This window comes from Pavona decussata, unplaced genomic scaffold, assembly GCF_977016875.1.
Source record: "Pavona decussata unplaced genomic scaffold, jaPavDecu1.1 SCAFFOLD_49, whole genome shotgun sequence".
Taxonomy (NCBI): domain Eukaryota; kingdom Metazoa; phylum Cnidaria; class Anthozoa; order Scleractinia; family Agariciidae; genus Pavona; species Pavona decussata.
The window spans coordinates 725,215-741,411 of NW_028145471.1; the positions used below are offsets into that span (position 1 = coordinate 725,215).

General features: G+C 36.1%; 2 protein-coding genes across 4 annotated transcripts; one reads left to right on the forward strand and one right to left on the reverse strand.

The window, feature by feature from the left end:
* Nucleotides 1-5,664: 5,664 nt before the first annotated feature.
* LOC146481500 (neuropeptides capa receptor-like) lies at nt 5,665-9,995 on the forward strand. 2 transcript variants are annotated; one of them, XR_014864413.1, is made up of 2 exons: nt 5,665-6,053; nt 6,354-6,697. XR_014864413.1 is itself a non-coding variant. In XM_085108189.1 (2 exons), the coding sequence occupies exon 2, from the start codon at nt 8,460-8,462 to the stop codon at nt 9,516-9,518; it is 1,059 nt and encodes a 352-aa protein (XP_084964315.1). In that variant the 5' UTR covers nt 5,665-6,053; nt 8,378-8,459; the 3' UTR covers nt 9,519-9,995. The 2 variants fall into 2 exon arrangements, 1 of the variants encoding a protein (XP_084964315.1); XM_085108189.1 differs by lacking the exon at nt 6,354-6,697 and adding an exon at nt 8,378-9,995.
* A 3,060-nt stretch (nt 9,996-13,055) lies between these two features.
* LOC146481501 (substance-K receptor-like) lies at nt 13,056-14,764 on the reverse strand. Of its 2 annotated transcripts, XR_014864431.1 has the most exons (2): nt 13,627-14,764; nt 13,056-13,464 (listed from the first exon to the last, which is right to left on the reverse strand). XR_014864431.1 is itself a non-coding variant. In XM_085108284.1 (1 exon), the coding sequence occupies exon 1, from the start codon at nt 14,757-14,759 to the stop codon at nt 13,737-13,739; it is 1,023 nt and encodes a 340-aa protein (XP_084964410.1). In that variant the 5' UTR covers nt 14,760-14,764; the 3' UTR covers nt 13,056-13,736. The 2 variants fall into 2 exon arrangements, 1 of the variants encoding a protein (XP_084964410.1); XM_085108284.1 differs by having other exon boundaries at nt 13,056-14,764.
* Nucleotides 14,765-16,197: the final 1,433 nt, after the last annotated feature.

The window sequence follows — 16,197 nt, forward strand, 5'->3', positions numbered from 1 at the left end:
TCCCTGCAAATTTTCTTTTAGCGCTGGATTGTCTTCTTATTAAATGCCATTTACGATTTGGAGATTTGCGCGATAGTTACTGAACAAAGCCATGTGCTTAAAGGGCAGCCGGTCACCTATTTTACTGTTACTTTGAATGGCCAAAAAACATACTTGAATCGTTGCCGAATCGTTAAAATAATGGTTCAGTTTTGTTAGCAAAAACCCTTCTAAAAAAACCCCCCACTACCCTACTTCCATGTACAATTTTTAAGAAAAACATTATAAGGCCTTCAATAGATAAATATTTCTAAATAAACCCCTTATTGTTCATAGATAATCATTTGTAAATAGTTTTTAGGCTAGTGCTTGTTTGTTTGTTTGTTTGGTTTTTTTTTTCTAGATTTTAATATTTTTATTTTAATGGAGGACCTTCTTGAAAACCACGTTTTTACGTGACGGGCGCTTCCTCCTTAAAAATCATTCATTATTATTATTATTATAACAAGTGCACAGAAACTACTATTAATTGTGTTTGGCTGCGGATGGCTAGGATGAAAATAGATTGCAACTTGTGTATTTTATAGAAGTCCTTAAAAACTTATTATAGTTAGTTCTGTCTTGGAGAAATGCCTTGATATTTTCTTCCCAATGTTCTAACAGCAATTTCATGTTAGCAGAAAGGCTTTTCTTCAAATATTTAAGAAGTTTTCACCAAAATACGACAAAATCGCCCTAACAGTGTCCCTTTAACTGTCGCATGTTTTCTATTTTGATCTCAAAGGTCATTTCTGGTTTATGAGTTCTATCTATATATTGACCTCTTGTTTCTGTTTCTCGAGCACGTAAAGCAGTTTTGACCAGTTCCGTTAGTGCCAAGAATTCCCAAGTTTCCATATCGGCTCTGTTGAGAGCACTCCTGACATAATATCATTCTTCTGTTTGTCATCATTTCTGTCGACAGAGATGACAAACAGAAAAATATCATTATGCATTCAACACGTCCAAGAGGTTAAGGTTTTTAACCTCTTAAGGTTTTTATTACTATGCACTATTTCAATGGTTTACAACAAAAGGAAATTACAATATATAAGAAAAGTAACATAAAGACAGCATTAAATTACATAAATGTGAAAAGTAAAATGTGCGCAGTGACCAAAGGAGCTTAGGCTTTCGAGTTTGTCACGGCCACGTGCAACTAACTGGCGTATAACGTGCAACTAAATAGAGCAAAAAAGTAAAGAATAATAAAAGTGTAATAATAGAAACATACTACAATTTTTACATAAAAAACAATATAGGAATGATAATTAATAGTAAGGGCAATACTTTTCAAATACCCAATATTCATTGGGCATTTAAAAGGTACAATTTGTACTCCTTGTAGAAGCTATTATATGAGAGCTTTTTTAATTTAGAGGGAATTTTTCCCAAATTTTTGACCCTGCAAATGCTAAAGTGGCAGCTCCGTAGTTGTTCATTATCCTCGGCCGATGAAAATTAAGGTTTGATACAAATCTAGTGTTGTAGCTATGATCTTCAGAGGTAAGAGTTAGGGTTCCTTTGAAAATGTTAGGAATATTAGCAGTATTGTTAATAATTTTATGTGTGAAAAGGGCCACCTTAAATTTGTAAATGTTTTCAAGTGTAAGAATACCTAAGAGATTGAAGTATGGCATAGCACTGTCCCTGCTATAAGCAAAGAACATGCTACGCACACACTTCTTCTGTTTAGTTTTAATCTTAAGCAACCTGGTCTTGTAAGCACTACCCCAGCTTGTAATACCATAAGTTAAATATGGATAAATGAAGGAGAAATACATCTGCCTTAAAGTATGAAGATCTACGTAATATCTTAATTTATTAATGATGCCAATATTTTAACCTAATTTATTGTTTATGTGTTGAATCTGTGGTTCCCCGCAGTGTAAATTTTGATCTATGTATACAACTAAATATTTTATTTGGCTTTTCCGTTCAATATTATGTATAAGTACACTTCCAAGATGTCCCTTGAAACGAGAGTAAAACAATAAAAATGTTACTTAGGGACCGCTATTGATCATGAATTGTACTCGAGATCGTACATACCATTTTCCATACTTATGGACCTAAAACACCGGCGGTAAAGGGGCCAATAGATATCATAGATATTTGCATTGTTTACGGCACAACACAAGTTAGCCGTAATATTTTAATACAGTTTGCGTCTCGTAATTTATCTCTTACGGACATAAGATGCCTAAAATGATTGTTGAAAGCAAGGCATCTACTGATATTGCCGTGCTATTTCGTCTTTATAAGTTGACTTCCGAACCTCGGTCGTATTTGATCTTTATCCGAGATATCGTGCTTTCAAAATGACGGTCTACTTTTCACTTTTGTCGTGAAATACCCTGTGCAAACCGATCACGTTAGATATTCATCTCAACGTTTTCGTCCTTTGTAACAAGAGATAGGAGAAAAATAATTACTTTTCTTTACTAAACTTTTATCATTGAATTCTTTGTGACTTGTATTAATTGGGTATGAGAAATTGTGCTCACAGCTATCAAGACACCTTTATAACAAAGCTTGAATGAAAAAAGAAAAACGTAGCCTCCTAAGATGCGAATTACACTTGACTACCTCCATAACGTTTGCCTGCTAAACTGAAGCTAGAAAGACGCAAATTCTTATGTCTTATCAGTTTTAACTTTTCATTCGGCTTATGGTAAAGCTCCTACAGAGTAACTGAGTGAGTAAGTGTATATATATGACGAATTGTTCGATATGGCTCAAAAGAAATTTCCCTTCCTGACTCACTTTAGACAAAATGACTCACACAAGCGATTAGATAGTCGAAAGAAAAAGATCATTACCTTCAACGGATAGGACGATCACCTGCGAGCGAAAATCCCTAAAATGGATCATTAATATAATTATTTGGGCATGCAAATCAGAAAAAAAGTAATTATAAGGATTACAGGTTTTGGCATTTTAAATTATGCACTCTATAAAGTGTCAGTTCGGATGTCCAGATATAAACGTTTACGTCAATAAAAGGAGGAAAAATGGTGGATGGATGACATTTAAAATGTAATATGCTAGCAGAATTTGTTATTCAAATCACGGTATTTCTTAATTACTATCTTTTCAACTGGTTTCCATTGTGTTAGGTGTCCTGCCTTATTATCCCAATTTTCTTTGTTTTTCCTCCCCATATAACTATCGTGGTAAAGCGCCAGCTGTCGTGATCGCTGTATCCCATAATACTGTCAGATTATGAGCTCGAAATTTCTATCGCGGGATCGCCCCATCAACTATCACGTGATAGAAATCAAGAGCGAATAATCTAATTGCTTTAGTATGAATCTACTACTCGTTCAAACCTTAACGACAAGACAGGTCCACGTTCTTATTGAATGATGATAATAACGTTACGCGCTACTCACTCTACTCACTATCCACAACAGAATGGCTAATGATTAGCGTAGCCAATAAAAGAGCAGCATTCGTGATAGAACGCTATTAGATTTACTAAATAGTACTCAGACGTGTTGAGTACAAGTGTTGTCAACGAATCCTTTAAAATTGATTTTTAAAGGATTCGTTTACAACGCAGTACAATATTAAAATATTGCTTCACTCGTGGGCGGATATTTGTTGACATGGTTATCTTCATTCTGACATACATTAGTTCAAAACTAGCTACAAGTAAATGGTCTCCACAAATTAAAAGACCTTGGCAAACGCAGTTCTTTATGAAAATTTGAGCGTGGCTAGTTAAATATAGTCTTTGGGAAATAAGCATTAAAGGTGTTAAGATTTGTCAAGAATGGTTGGCAACTCTATACACCCCTCCAATACATTCTTTAAAGATTTGGCAGTTTTCTCAAGTTTGTATCGGTTTTATCAGTTACGAAGTTGAGCAACAACGAATGAATGACCGAAAAGCATGCTACGTTGTTTTGGTCATTAAAAGATACATTATCTAGTTTCAATGTTTGGTACTTTTAAAAGCAAAAGGCATATTTTGGATATTCAGCTGAGAGCAGATGTTCAAACGTAAGACGTCTTTGAAACAGCTCAATGTAAACATGGTAGATTCGTCGGACAACCGCAATCCTTAACGACAATTTAAAGAGATTTAGTATAATCGTAGTGAAAACCAGAAATTTTATTACACTTGCCTACCTCCATGACATTTTCCGGTTAAATAAAAGCTTTAAAAACTTGGGTTTTATTTGAGATAATTTTTGATCTGCATATGGAAAAAAATTTCTACTCCTCTTGTGTTAGTGCATATATAAACTGAAATGAATATGTAAGAAAACTGAAGAGCCGTGACTAGAATTCGCGATGATTAAGAGTTTTAAAGCTTTCTTTGGTTAAAAATTGAAAAGATACGAGCTTTCGACAACCCTCCTGTTGTCTTCAACGGATAAAATATAAAGGGAATATGAAATGAGGACTAATAAGGATAAAAAAATGTACAATACTGGTGATAAGTGTGAAAAACATTATTTGTTATTATTGTGGGCATGAGTTATTGTCAGCGTCAACAGTTTTTGCGATATGCCAGGACTCAAGGGTCTTAAGTTGGCGATAACCGAAATGAATATGGTCTTAAATTACGTCACACAAAGGGACTACTTATGTCTGCCATTCGTTGGAGAAGTAGGTTTCACAGCCGTCGAGATTCAATATGAAGGTGACGAGCCTACATTAGCAACTGTTTCACTGTGAAAATGAATACATAAATTTCAGGTTCTTGACACTTTCAGTTGTCCCGCAAAACTCAGAGTTAATAAAAGGAAAGATATTCATTTCGGAAGGCGAGATGGAGCCAGAGTTTGCTTTGAAAAGCGAGGTATAGAATTTCATCATGGGACCTGACATATGGATTAAAATAATTATTTTTTCCAATACAACTTACAAGGCCAAAAAGTTAAAAAAAAATATTAAAAACCAAACGTTTTCGACTAATCAAGTCGTCTTTAGGGTAAAAAGACCGTCCGCGACATGCATATTTTATATGCTTTAGGTGATTCTCGATGGGAACAGTTTCGCTAGGTAAGAATGCACTTGTTTGTTCAGACGGGGCTCCATTGTTGGATCATTAAGGCTTCAATGATTTTGCGCTTGTCAAAAGATTGGGCCGTACAATTATTTCTTCGTTAAACAATCATTTGAACGAGTCATTTCAACAATTGGGCTGCACGAGATGTAATCAGTAATAGTGATATACTCCCATTTATATTGCTGGTTTTTATGGCTAAGCCAAAATTTGTTTGTCATGAAAAAGCTTATCTCAATGTCTATCTAAGTTTGTCGAAATGACACACGTTCTTCATTTGATTAAAATTGCAAATCGAGAGAAAATAATCATGATTTTGTTAAAGTACACGAACGCTATATGAATGAAGAAACGGTGGCTCAGTCTTAAATGCTTCAATTAGATTATAGTCTGATTATCAATCTGAGCTTGTAACGTTTGAGCTTGCTTCACATTTTCCGTACAACAATTGACATCTTGTAGCGAACCTATAATTTAAGGCTCAAACCGGATTTTAATAATTAAGACTACGCCACAGTTAACTTAAGACTTTGTCTTATTTGCACAGTATAATTTTTGGTTGTTGATGGGTATATTGTTCATTAGAGATTCGCTCGAGGTGAGTGTCCTTTCAAATGGGCCGCATCTTAATCTTGGCATTGGTTCTCCTCATACAAGGGAAAAAGGGTCTTCAGAATTGCTCGAACTTTTGAAAGTTAAATTCTAATTGTTTTCACTTATTTAATGCGTTTTTATGCAACCGCAGACGCTGTAAGACCCATCACGACATAAACGAATGTTTGCTAAGGAAATTTGTTTAAATTCATGCTTTAAAGCTACTAAAATGTTTCATTTTAAGCTGTTCCACAAAACACTAAGCTTGGAACACGCGGCGAACACTCATTCAATTAATAATCATGATTGTCTCATTTTTTTTTTTACAAGCAACTTCGCCTTTCAATTTCCTTGCGTGAGGGGGTAGTTGAAATACGCAAGACAAAGTCTTTTGTTACATATAACCCTGGGATTTAATAAGGTAAGCTTGGTTTGAAATTTTAATCATTTGTGACTATTTCTACCATTTATTGTGCATTTTGAATTTCGAAACTACAGAATCTTGAAGACCCGCTGCGAAATGAATACATGTTTGCTAATATAATTATAATATCGAACGAAAACGTGAAATTCATAATCCCTTTTGCCTTTTAAAAAAATTAAAGTCAGCTTACAGTTTTTCTTGAATAATTATTTTTCTGGCTTCTCCACAGTTTCATGTAAACGTAAGACATCTACATCTCATAAAGCTAATGTCATCATTTCCGTCTTGACGTTTTAGACGTTTGGGGGGTGACAACGCTGCTCATACAGAATCATTAAAAGTTAACAACGGTAAATATCTGGAGTAAGAGGACAGAATTGGGCAACTGTCATACCCAAGAAAGCCTAAAAAGTTTTTTTCGAAGGTCAAAGCCTGGTTTTCCTTTAGCAACCGAGAGGCAAAAATTATCTTATGCAAGTGTGCTTGCGTTCGTTTATGGTGTCTCTAAGGTTGACTTTAGTGCATGCGATCGTGCTAAGAATGCGTAGCTAGCGAAAGCCAAAAGCACATATATTTTTTTACTGGTATTCCTTTAAGTCTTCAAACAAAAAAAACAAAAAAAATCAAAACAAAAAAAAAAACCAACAAATGAAACTTCTGAATTTCAATTCTTCGCGTCAGTTAATTTCAAAAATTTCACCAGGGTCTAAGATTACCAGAATGCTTGCCTTACTTGTTGTGGACCCTTAAAGCTCGTTTTTAAACGGTTTCAACATAATTGACCAAAATTCGTTCAACAAAAGTTGAACGGATGGTGGGCAAATGTTGGACAAATGTTGAATGGAGTGTTCAAACAGGTTCAACCCCAGACAACATTTTCGAGAACTAAGGAAATGTTGTATGGATGTTGAATGAAAGTTTAAACCGATCTAAATAGATTCATCACACTTTCAACAAGCTTTCAACATTTTTTACGCTTTCAACAATGTTGAACGACCTGTTCCACCGCACCAACATTTGGATTAACATTTAAGCGTTGAACACATGTTGAACCAAATGTTGAAACCGTTTAAACGGGCATTTAAAGGTTACTGCCTACGATAAAATTAATCCATAGACTCAGATATACTACTCTCTATAATACTGACGTCGTTTGTTTCGTTGCCCAAACGCAAAAACATGGTAATTTTAGCCTTAGCTTTTTATTGCACTTCGCAATCGTCATTAAAATCCCAGTTTCAAATCACTGTTCTTTACACAGGTTTATGCTCGCTAGCCAAATATCGAAACATGTTTACGTGATTTGAATTTGTTAGATGACGTTTGAAAAACTTAAAGGTAAGAATGAAGTTTAACATTTTACTCGATAGCATCACACAAAAATACAAAACAAATATATTTACTACAGATGGACATACATTACTGACAGGAGCAGATCCATCTTTTCAGAGATTGGCCTAGAATTAGATATTTACAATTAATTACATGCCTTCCCTTCTGATCTAGCAGGATAAAAATGTTATTATCTATGAAATGACGTGTATGATGACTTTCAAAACAAATACAATTGATTAATACCCGTGGTAAATGCAGTCAAAATATGGAGATCAGCGATAAAGTTGATCAAAGGGTCCACATAGCATCAAGGATCTCTTAAGGTGGATCACCAGATGCCTGATCTTCATGTAGTACCATCCCCGTGCTTAGAAAAATCACTGCCCTTGACCTCTTTACAATGGTTAGATGCTCGAACTACTGAGCTACAGAAAGACTCGCAGTGAGCTTAAGGAAATTCACACTGACTGAGGCAAGGCCCATTACTCAGAGTGACTTGACAAATACCATACTAATCACCTATGTCAAGGCGTTTTACAAAACAGTCTGTGTTTAATTTAGAAATGAATAACACTACTATTTCCCACGAAAGCTAAAATTTCGGTCCGCATGAGAATTATGTAAACCTTGTTATTAATTAGTGAGGCTCCTTCGGAAGTATAAATTCAAAGGAACTTAGGTCTAAAAAAAATAGGTCTGTGAAGACACCGTAACACGATTACATTCTCCGGCTTATGGGCTCCTGAGTTGGCAGGGGTAAGAAGTGCGATTCCTGCCCACCTGAAAACTATTCAATCTGATCGAAAAAGAATTAGAGTTGTGAGAATTTTTGGTGGAGAAGAAAAAAGGGGCCCCTGGCTAAGATCAGTAATACTAACAACCCTTAATATAATGAGAATATAATTCGAAAGATGGTAAACCCTCTCAGTTTTGTATTCCGTTTGTAGCACTAGAATAACTGTTATATATATTTTTTTCTCAGTCAGGTCAATTAAAAGCCAAGACTGACTTCAGGAAGCGGTTGGTAATTCATTATGTGATTGTAAACGGGAATTTTGAATCACCACAATGAACAACTCCACTCATATCAACTCCAGTGATGGTGCGCCGTGCCCATACTCCGTTTCAGTGTTCTTCACGACAGCGCTGGCTGTGATCAACCTGGCGGCTGTCATTGGCAACATTTTCGTGGTTGTCACAGTGTTCAAAACTCCAAGCCTCAGAACAAGCACGAACTACTACTACGTCAACATGGCGATTTCTGATTTTATAAGCAGTATTACTACATGGCCACTGTATCTCACTGACGAGATTGTCACAAGCAGAGGAAGTCTAATACAAGGCCCACTGGCCACGACTGGGTGCAAAGTTGGAGTGTTTGTGAGAAATTTGTCCCATTCGGTATCCGTCCTAAGCCTGGTGCTAATTGCTGTAGACAGATATATTGCAATTGTTTTTCCATTAAAAGCCACTCTGTTGATGACAAAGAAAATCAGAGGAGCCTTTTTACTTTCAACCTGGTTAATATCGATCGGTTATTGTTTCCCGACGTTCCACTATTCCCGGGTTGAAGACGTCGGTCAGGAAACATTTTGCATCTTAGCACTGGATGCTTCTGCGATTACAGTGTACTACACCTTTTGCTTGATCATGATCATAACATCATTAATTGCAATTATCATTCTGTACTCACGCATAATGCGTTGTTTAAAAGCAAGGGTTAAACCGGGATGCGAAACAGAAGGCAGCAGCGCTGAACTACATAGAAGAAACAATTACAACCACAACGTCATGAAGATATTCAGATCGATAGTTGTAACCTACTTCGTTTGTTGGTTTCTTTTCTGCATTTATTTGATACTTAAAATTATTTCCCCTGAACTTTTCAAGAAAGATAAGTGCAAGTTAATATTAGGTTTTTCCTACTATGTCTTCCCCATGCTATATACAGTAATCAACCCGGTGATTTTATTTTCGTTTAGTTTGAATTTTAGTGATGCTTTGAAAAAGCTGTTTGGCTTTTCCCTCAGCAGTTGGATGCCATGTTGGAAAGCAGAAATTGTTGCTCCTTATCCAGAAAATGATTGTCTTCCAGAACAAATGGCTCGAGAAATGCGTGTAGTATGAATTAACCAAGGAAAGTCCATAACGAAATCATGTTTTGCGCAGTTTTTTCTCTTGTTTCTCTTGGTGATTTACCGGCACGCACGAATTGACCTTTCCCTTCCCTTCTCAAACAAATGGTACGGATGTGACAGTAAGGTCTCTTCAGCCATATTAGAACTGAATAACCGTTGACGTTCTGTTGTATATTTCACAATTATCCTGTGAAATCGCGCGGAATGTCAACTGATACTTAGCCGACGAGACCGTAAGCCGAGTTGGCTAAAAATCAGGGGGTATCCCGCAAAGGAGTGTCCAGTAACTGGTTTGTAATCAACATAATGTGTATTGACCCACTTTTTTACTTATTAAAATAAGTACGTTTTTGTGCATTAAATTTGTTGACGTTACAAGAAACTTTAAAGGGGAGGCCTCTTAATAGCTTGATATGTCATTTGCAGTGAGGAATAAGCAATATTATAGAACAAATTAAAACAGCAAAATGCCACTTGTTGTTTTCATTTTCTAAACGCTAAGTTTTCACGGCTGCTGCATAGTCATTTGTCCTATTTTCAGTAATACTTTGCTCTCAAATCAATAGTTTTCGATCAAGACGGTGTCATAATTTACTAACGGAGTTTAATTATAATTAGTGATCACCGAGAGGCGTCTAAATGACACGTTTTCTGTAAATTTAGAATCAGTAATAGATTCTCACAGGGAGTCCCCACTCCCAAACACCCCCAGGTAGAGATGAGTTATGGGAAGAGGCGATCCCGGAGGCGGTAAGGAGCGGGAGCTAAAGCGGCAGGGTGTGCCATCGTTGCGGGGAGGTGGGCGGGGCGACAAACTGGATGTCTGGCGTCCGTTTTAACGAAGAGAGTAAATAGACAACATGAAAACAGGCAAATTTATACTAAACTCACAGATATATACACAACGAGTTCCCCCGCGGATCCAAAGATGCGCGGGAATTTAAATGCACGGGTCCCACGGGCACAGGGAGCGTTTGTACGTGACGGCCCCCAGTGAGAATAGTTAATTATGGCCAGTTGAACGTGCCTTTTTTTGTACACCCTTTTCTCCCCCCCCCCCCCCCCTTTTTTTTTTACAAGCTGCGAAAGTGCGTTGGTAAAAGTTGTTGTTTTCTACTTCAAACAATTATGTGGAAACATCAATATTAATTTATTGTTAGTAGGAAAACTTGTACTTGTCATGACAACCAATGGTAGCATTTGGCCTTGCGTCAAATTTTAAGTGTTGTGAGAAGTTACAGTTTAAGTTGTCACATTTTGAATTTTTTCCCTAAAAAATACATTCAATTTTGGCGCACTAAGGGACCCCTCTCGAGAGTGAGAAAGAAAGCGTTTATTTACCAAACGAAAAGCGTTTTTAAAGTAACTGGACAAAGTATAATTTACATGATAGATTTGAAGCAAATCTGTTTTGTGAACAATTTGGGTTATTGGAATCTTAGGGAGACAACCATTTAAATGTTAACGATTAACCCTTCCTCTTCTGTACGACAGCAATAGAGCTACTTTATTTGTAAAAACATGACTCAGCAAGCAATTTTCTCACTAGTTTGAATTTAGTTTTCTGTTTGAACGAGGAAATTGACTTTCTTATAATACTTTATTCAAATTCAAATCAACTTGAAAAGGAGAATCTTGAGGTTATCCATTTTTTAAAGGTTCCCTTAGTGAAAATAAACAACAACAAAAACAGATATATATACTATGAAAAGTTTATGTACAATGTTAAAACTTGGATGTTTATAAACTAGTAGAACAATACCAGTAAAAAATGCTAGTAAATATTCATATGCATGCTTTTTCAAGTTCTTTTTAAAATTATTGATATTATGTCCTCCATTTAAAAGGTGGTTTGGTAAGTCGTTCCAGTGTTTCACGATTCTAACGAAAAAAGAGTACTTAAAACAATTCACTCTTGCTGGTTTCAACTGGATTTTATGTCAATCATTAGCTCGAGCAAGTTACTCTTACAGTACTCAAAATAGTTGTCAAAATTCAAGCCATTTAGTCCAAATACTGTCTTGTAGCATTCTACCAAAGAAAGATACTGATCTCTTCGATTCTCAACTTTCATACCTTGGATGATTTACTCAGGTTATATATCAGTTTTGTTCACCTTTTGGTCAATTTTGGTGTCTTTCTGAAGTTCTCGGAAAATCAAGAAACCCAAGATGATAGATCCAACATGGCCACCGTTTGGATGATCATGGAGTAATTCCCGCTTCATGTGGCATCATCAGCTGCTTTTACAGACCTCAGAGGAAACTAGTTACCCTCTAAGTTTCATTTCCACAACTTTAATACTCTCGGATTTGTGGTGGTGACCCCTTCCACACAAACACTCCGTTGCCCGAAGACCGTAAAACGCTTTGTCTTGATCGGGTAAAATTTTTGTTGAGTTAGATCGCGTGTCGAATTTCCATACTAATTGAAATCTTATCTTAGAATTTCTTGGTTAAAAAAAAAAACAAAACCCGTTTTTAAATAATTCCATATATTTGTTTCTATTTTTGTAAGTAGTTAGCGTCTGAATAGCTATTCCATTTAATGACACTAATAGCCATTGAAAATCCCCTAAATTTTAATTTGCCGATATTATTTCGATCTATCTTTCACAGCTGTAGATAATTAGTAGTGGAACAGGAAGATCATGGGAAACTCTGTTGACGTTCAAGCTTGTAGTTTGTTGTTAGTAGTCAGTTGTTAGAGGAGTTGTTAGTGATGCAGTGGTAGAAGAGCGGTTGTAACTCAATAGAGGTTTGTGAAGTTAAGTAAAGAAAACTCGAAAATGTAATTCAGAGTCTTAGTACCTGTACGCTTAAGCCAAGCGAGTGGTCAACACAAGGCTGTTGGATATCATATCGCATAATGACCGGGGGGATACGATATCGGGTTTGCTTTAAATGAAAGCCGCCTAAGGCAAAAGATTGGCCAATCGCACGCAATCAAACTTTACTAAAACTGGTAGTTATCAATAACACAATCCAAAAATTGTGAAAAATTCGTTTTCGTGACGGTCTGTTCACTTGAAACTGAATCACTCAAGCATATTTCTGCTTCCCAAAATAAATCTTCTTTCACTGCGAAAACCATTACGTTGCATTTGGAAAAAGTTTGGAAGTTCATGAAAAATTCGCAATTTGATCACATAGACCAAACTTGCATCTGCCTGTTTCACAAAAATGGTCATTACTACTTTTAATGCCTTGTCCGCGTTAACTATCTTCCATCACATTTCGGAGTTGATAACAACGTTTCGGAAGTATTACTATATAGAACAGAGGAAGAAAAGCAACTACAGGCAGATTAAGGTAATGAACAACCAAAGTTTGTTTATTTTGTTTACAACTTGTACTTTTCGTTCATTTTCTTAGTTATCTGTACAAAACGACGACCCGCTGAGTATAATAAATAACCTCCAAATTATGCATTGCGGTGACGTTTAGAAGTTAAAGGGGCAGTGTCACCTATTTTTAGTGTCGCTATGAATAGCTAAAAAACCTGTTTATTTCAATGGAATCAATAATACAATACAATACAACTTTATTGATTCCATCCACTAATGGTTTTTCAGAAACCAAAAACAATGAGATGTATAAAAGAAACAAAATACAATACAAATACTATAAGAAGATATCTAAATAAAGGATAATGCGTATGTTACACATCCTCAGAACTACCAACAAATTAAAATACAACATCATAAGATTTGCATTGTTAAAATAATGGTTGAGTTTTGATAACGATAACCGTACTAGTACACAGAAACTGCTATTTCATTATGTTTGGCTGCGGACGGCTAGGGTGGAAATGGATTTCAACTTGCGTATTTTAGAGAAGTCACTTAAAATGGGTTGGTTTGTTCTTCATAGGAGAAACACCTTATAATTCTCTTCCCGGTGATGTAAGAGCAATTTCATGTTACAAAACAGGTTCTTTGCCAAACATTCGAGCAGTTTTGACCAAATTAAATGCAAAATCGTCGTGACAGTGCGCCTTTAAGAACAGGTAGGTCCAAGTATTGTTATAAATATCGTCGGTTAAATATTTAGAATATCGATTCGCCACTTTGTACACATGTCATGCCTATATAAAACTCTGTGAAAATAAATGGTACGTGCCAGACTCAACTACCTTCAGCACGGACTTTGCAATCATGCCCAACTTAAGTGTGACTAGAGGCATAAACATCTCTTAAGTGCTACCATCACCTCACTTGCATCTGCACAACATCGCCCTGTGGTGAATTATCTTTGCAGCACTGAGAAAGATTACACAACCAGCGACTGAACATTTCCTTGAACGCCCTGGAGAATCTTGAGCTAGATACGAAAATAATTAAAGGATTAAGTACAGTGCTCAGAGTTGGAAAAACGTAGAAAAACAAGCTGATAAGTAGCATACATGGATCCTCGACGAAAAACGAGGCTGGAAAGATTTTTTTTAGTACAATATATACACAAAGGGGAGTCCAGCAGAGGAAAAAGGCACTAACAATGCAAATGGAAATTGTCATTACGATACGATTTTGATGCAGACTTCTTTTCTTCGTGTTTTGTCGTTTTTGTCCTTCTTCTCCAGGTCGTGCTCGCCTTAAACTCTTCATGATTCGAGAATAGAGTACAATTATTGAAATTAAAGGCACACAGTAAAATATCAAAAATCCTACTGCGTAGAACACAGCTCGCTCAATCTTGTTCCATGAAACAAAAGTTCGACAGTCTGTTTGATGACCTTCTATAACAATTTTGCTTGTCCAAACGTAAGGGAAAGCAATCAATAGTGGGAAAATCCATGTGAATAAGAGAAAAGCCGCTCTACGCCGACTTGTTACCAGGATGGACTGAAATGGAAGCACAATCGCGATGTATCTGTCCACAACGATCAACAACAGACTGAGAACAGACACAGCTTGCGAAATAGCTCTGAAGTAATGACCAAATTTACAAACAAAGGTAGCTGTTGAACCTTCGATCATATGCTTTCTTGGGAGGATACCCTCAGTTGCTGAAAGCGGCCAATTCGTTAAAGATATGAGCAGGTCAGAAATCGCCATGTTGACTATGAAGTAGTTTGTACTTGTTCTGAGACTGGTGTCCATTAGGAAAGTTATTGTCACCAGGCTGTTGCCGATGAATGATGCAACGCTGACCAAGGAGATTGTGGATGCGAGGATCGTGGAAATAATGTGCGAACACGTTGGTAGGTCATCAGTAGTGGAGTTATTCATGTTTTCTTGCTAATACTTCGGCCAATTCTGCAATGCTTTAACTTTCGTGTGTGACATTGAACTGTTTCTTTGGTTTAAAACTTCCTGTTTAGATATTCAGCGTTTAAAATGCGTTTATCTGCCATTCACATTAAGTTCAGGAAGCTGAGAACCTTGAAGATGATGACGTCATTGATTAAAAATACGAGAGTGACCTTTGAGGAAAAGTAAACAAAGTTATTTTAGTTTACAAGACATGTTTTAGATGAAACTTGATACACCATCATTTCTTTTTTGCTTCTTTGAAACTTAATTTTTGTCTGCTTTTCCTACAAAATTGGAAATGACAACCGCCTTGACGATGCTTGGAAATATTAACTGATAAAACTTCAGGGCGCAGTGTAATCCATACCTAAAACTACTTAGTTTATTTTCGATCGTTTACATCCGGAAGAGGGTCCAATTAATCCCAAACTATCTTGCCACTGTCACGTACACAAGATATGAACTATGGAATATTATTAGACTGAATAAATTATAGTTGCCCATCGTATCCTCATAACCCTTTGCTTGAATCAAAATAATATTTAACTAAAGCAATGTTTGTAAGAAAAATCTCTTTTCTGTGGGTTGTCATTTCATGGCAAAAAACCTAATGGCACAAGAAAAAGCGAGATCAATCACTTTTGCCAGCCGTAAGCCATAGATAAATGCTACTAGAAAAAAAGATAAATGCTACTAGAAAAAACCGTCTAAACAATGGAAGAACATGTTTGCCATGTATTTTTGACTATTTCGTATTCGACACGTTTGTTATGTTCTTAGACCATGTAATACTATACAGCTTGTCCGACATTTTCAAATACAGAGTGTAATTTAAAACGTAAAAGAAAACCACGGAAAGGTAGGATGCAAAACCCTGACTACCTTTTGAACTTAAAAAACCTATTAACTGAGCTTTTGTTGAGCTCTTTCCAGAAGTTTATCTTGAAAAACAAACAATCCCACGATTAGCAACAAAAGCACAAAGCGTTCGAAATTTTAACTAGAGTGCCTGTATTGTCATCCTAAAGCTTACTTTTTTGACAAAAGTAAACAACCTAAACAAAGTTTAAAGTACACGATAAATTCGCTGGGAATCGCAAGAGACTATATTACTATATTTTCTAAGAAAAAGTCCTGTGGTGAAAAAAGTAGGTTATCAAACAACTAAAAAGACCTTTGATGTTTGATAATCTTTGCTAATAAATTAGATCGAATTATCCCTAAAACAAATTGTTCCCATGGGAACAAACAGCTGCATTAACGTAAATTAGCCATGAAAAAAATTGACCATTTCGCATAATTTGAGATTTATCTTATATATTAAGAGCTTTGTTTTGCAAAAAAGGTTAAAATTTTTGTTTTTATGTTAGGGGAGGTTATTTTGCACGAAATATTTCTCCAAGTAATATATCAA

Coding starts and splice junctions, on each gene's coding strand:
- LOC146481500 (XM_085108189.1), top strand. CDS start 8,460: ATGAACAACTCCACTCATATCAACTCCAGTGATGGTGCGCCGTGCCCA.
- LOC146481501 (XM_085108284.1), bottom strand. CDS start 14,759: ATGAATAACTCCACTACTGATGACCTACCAACGTGTTCGCACATTATT.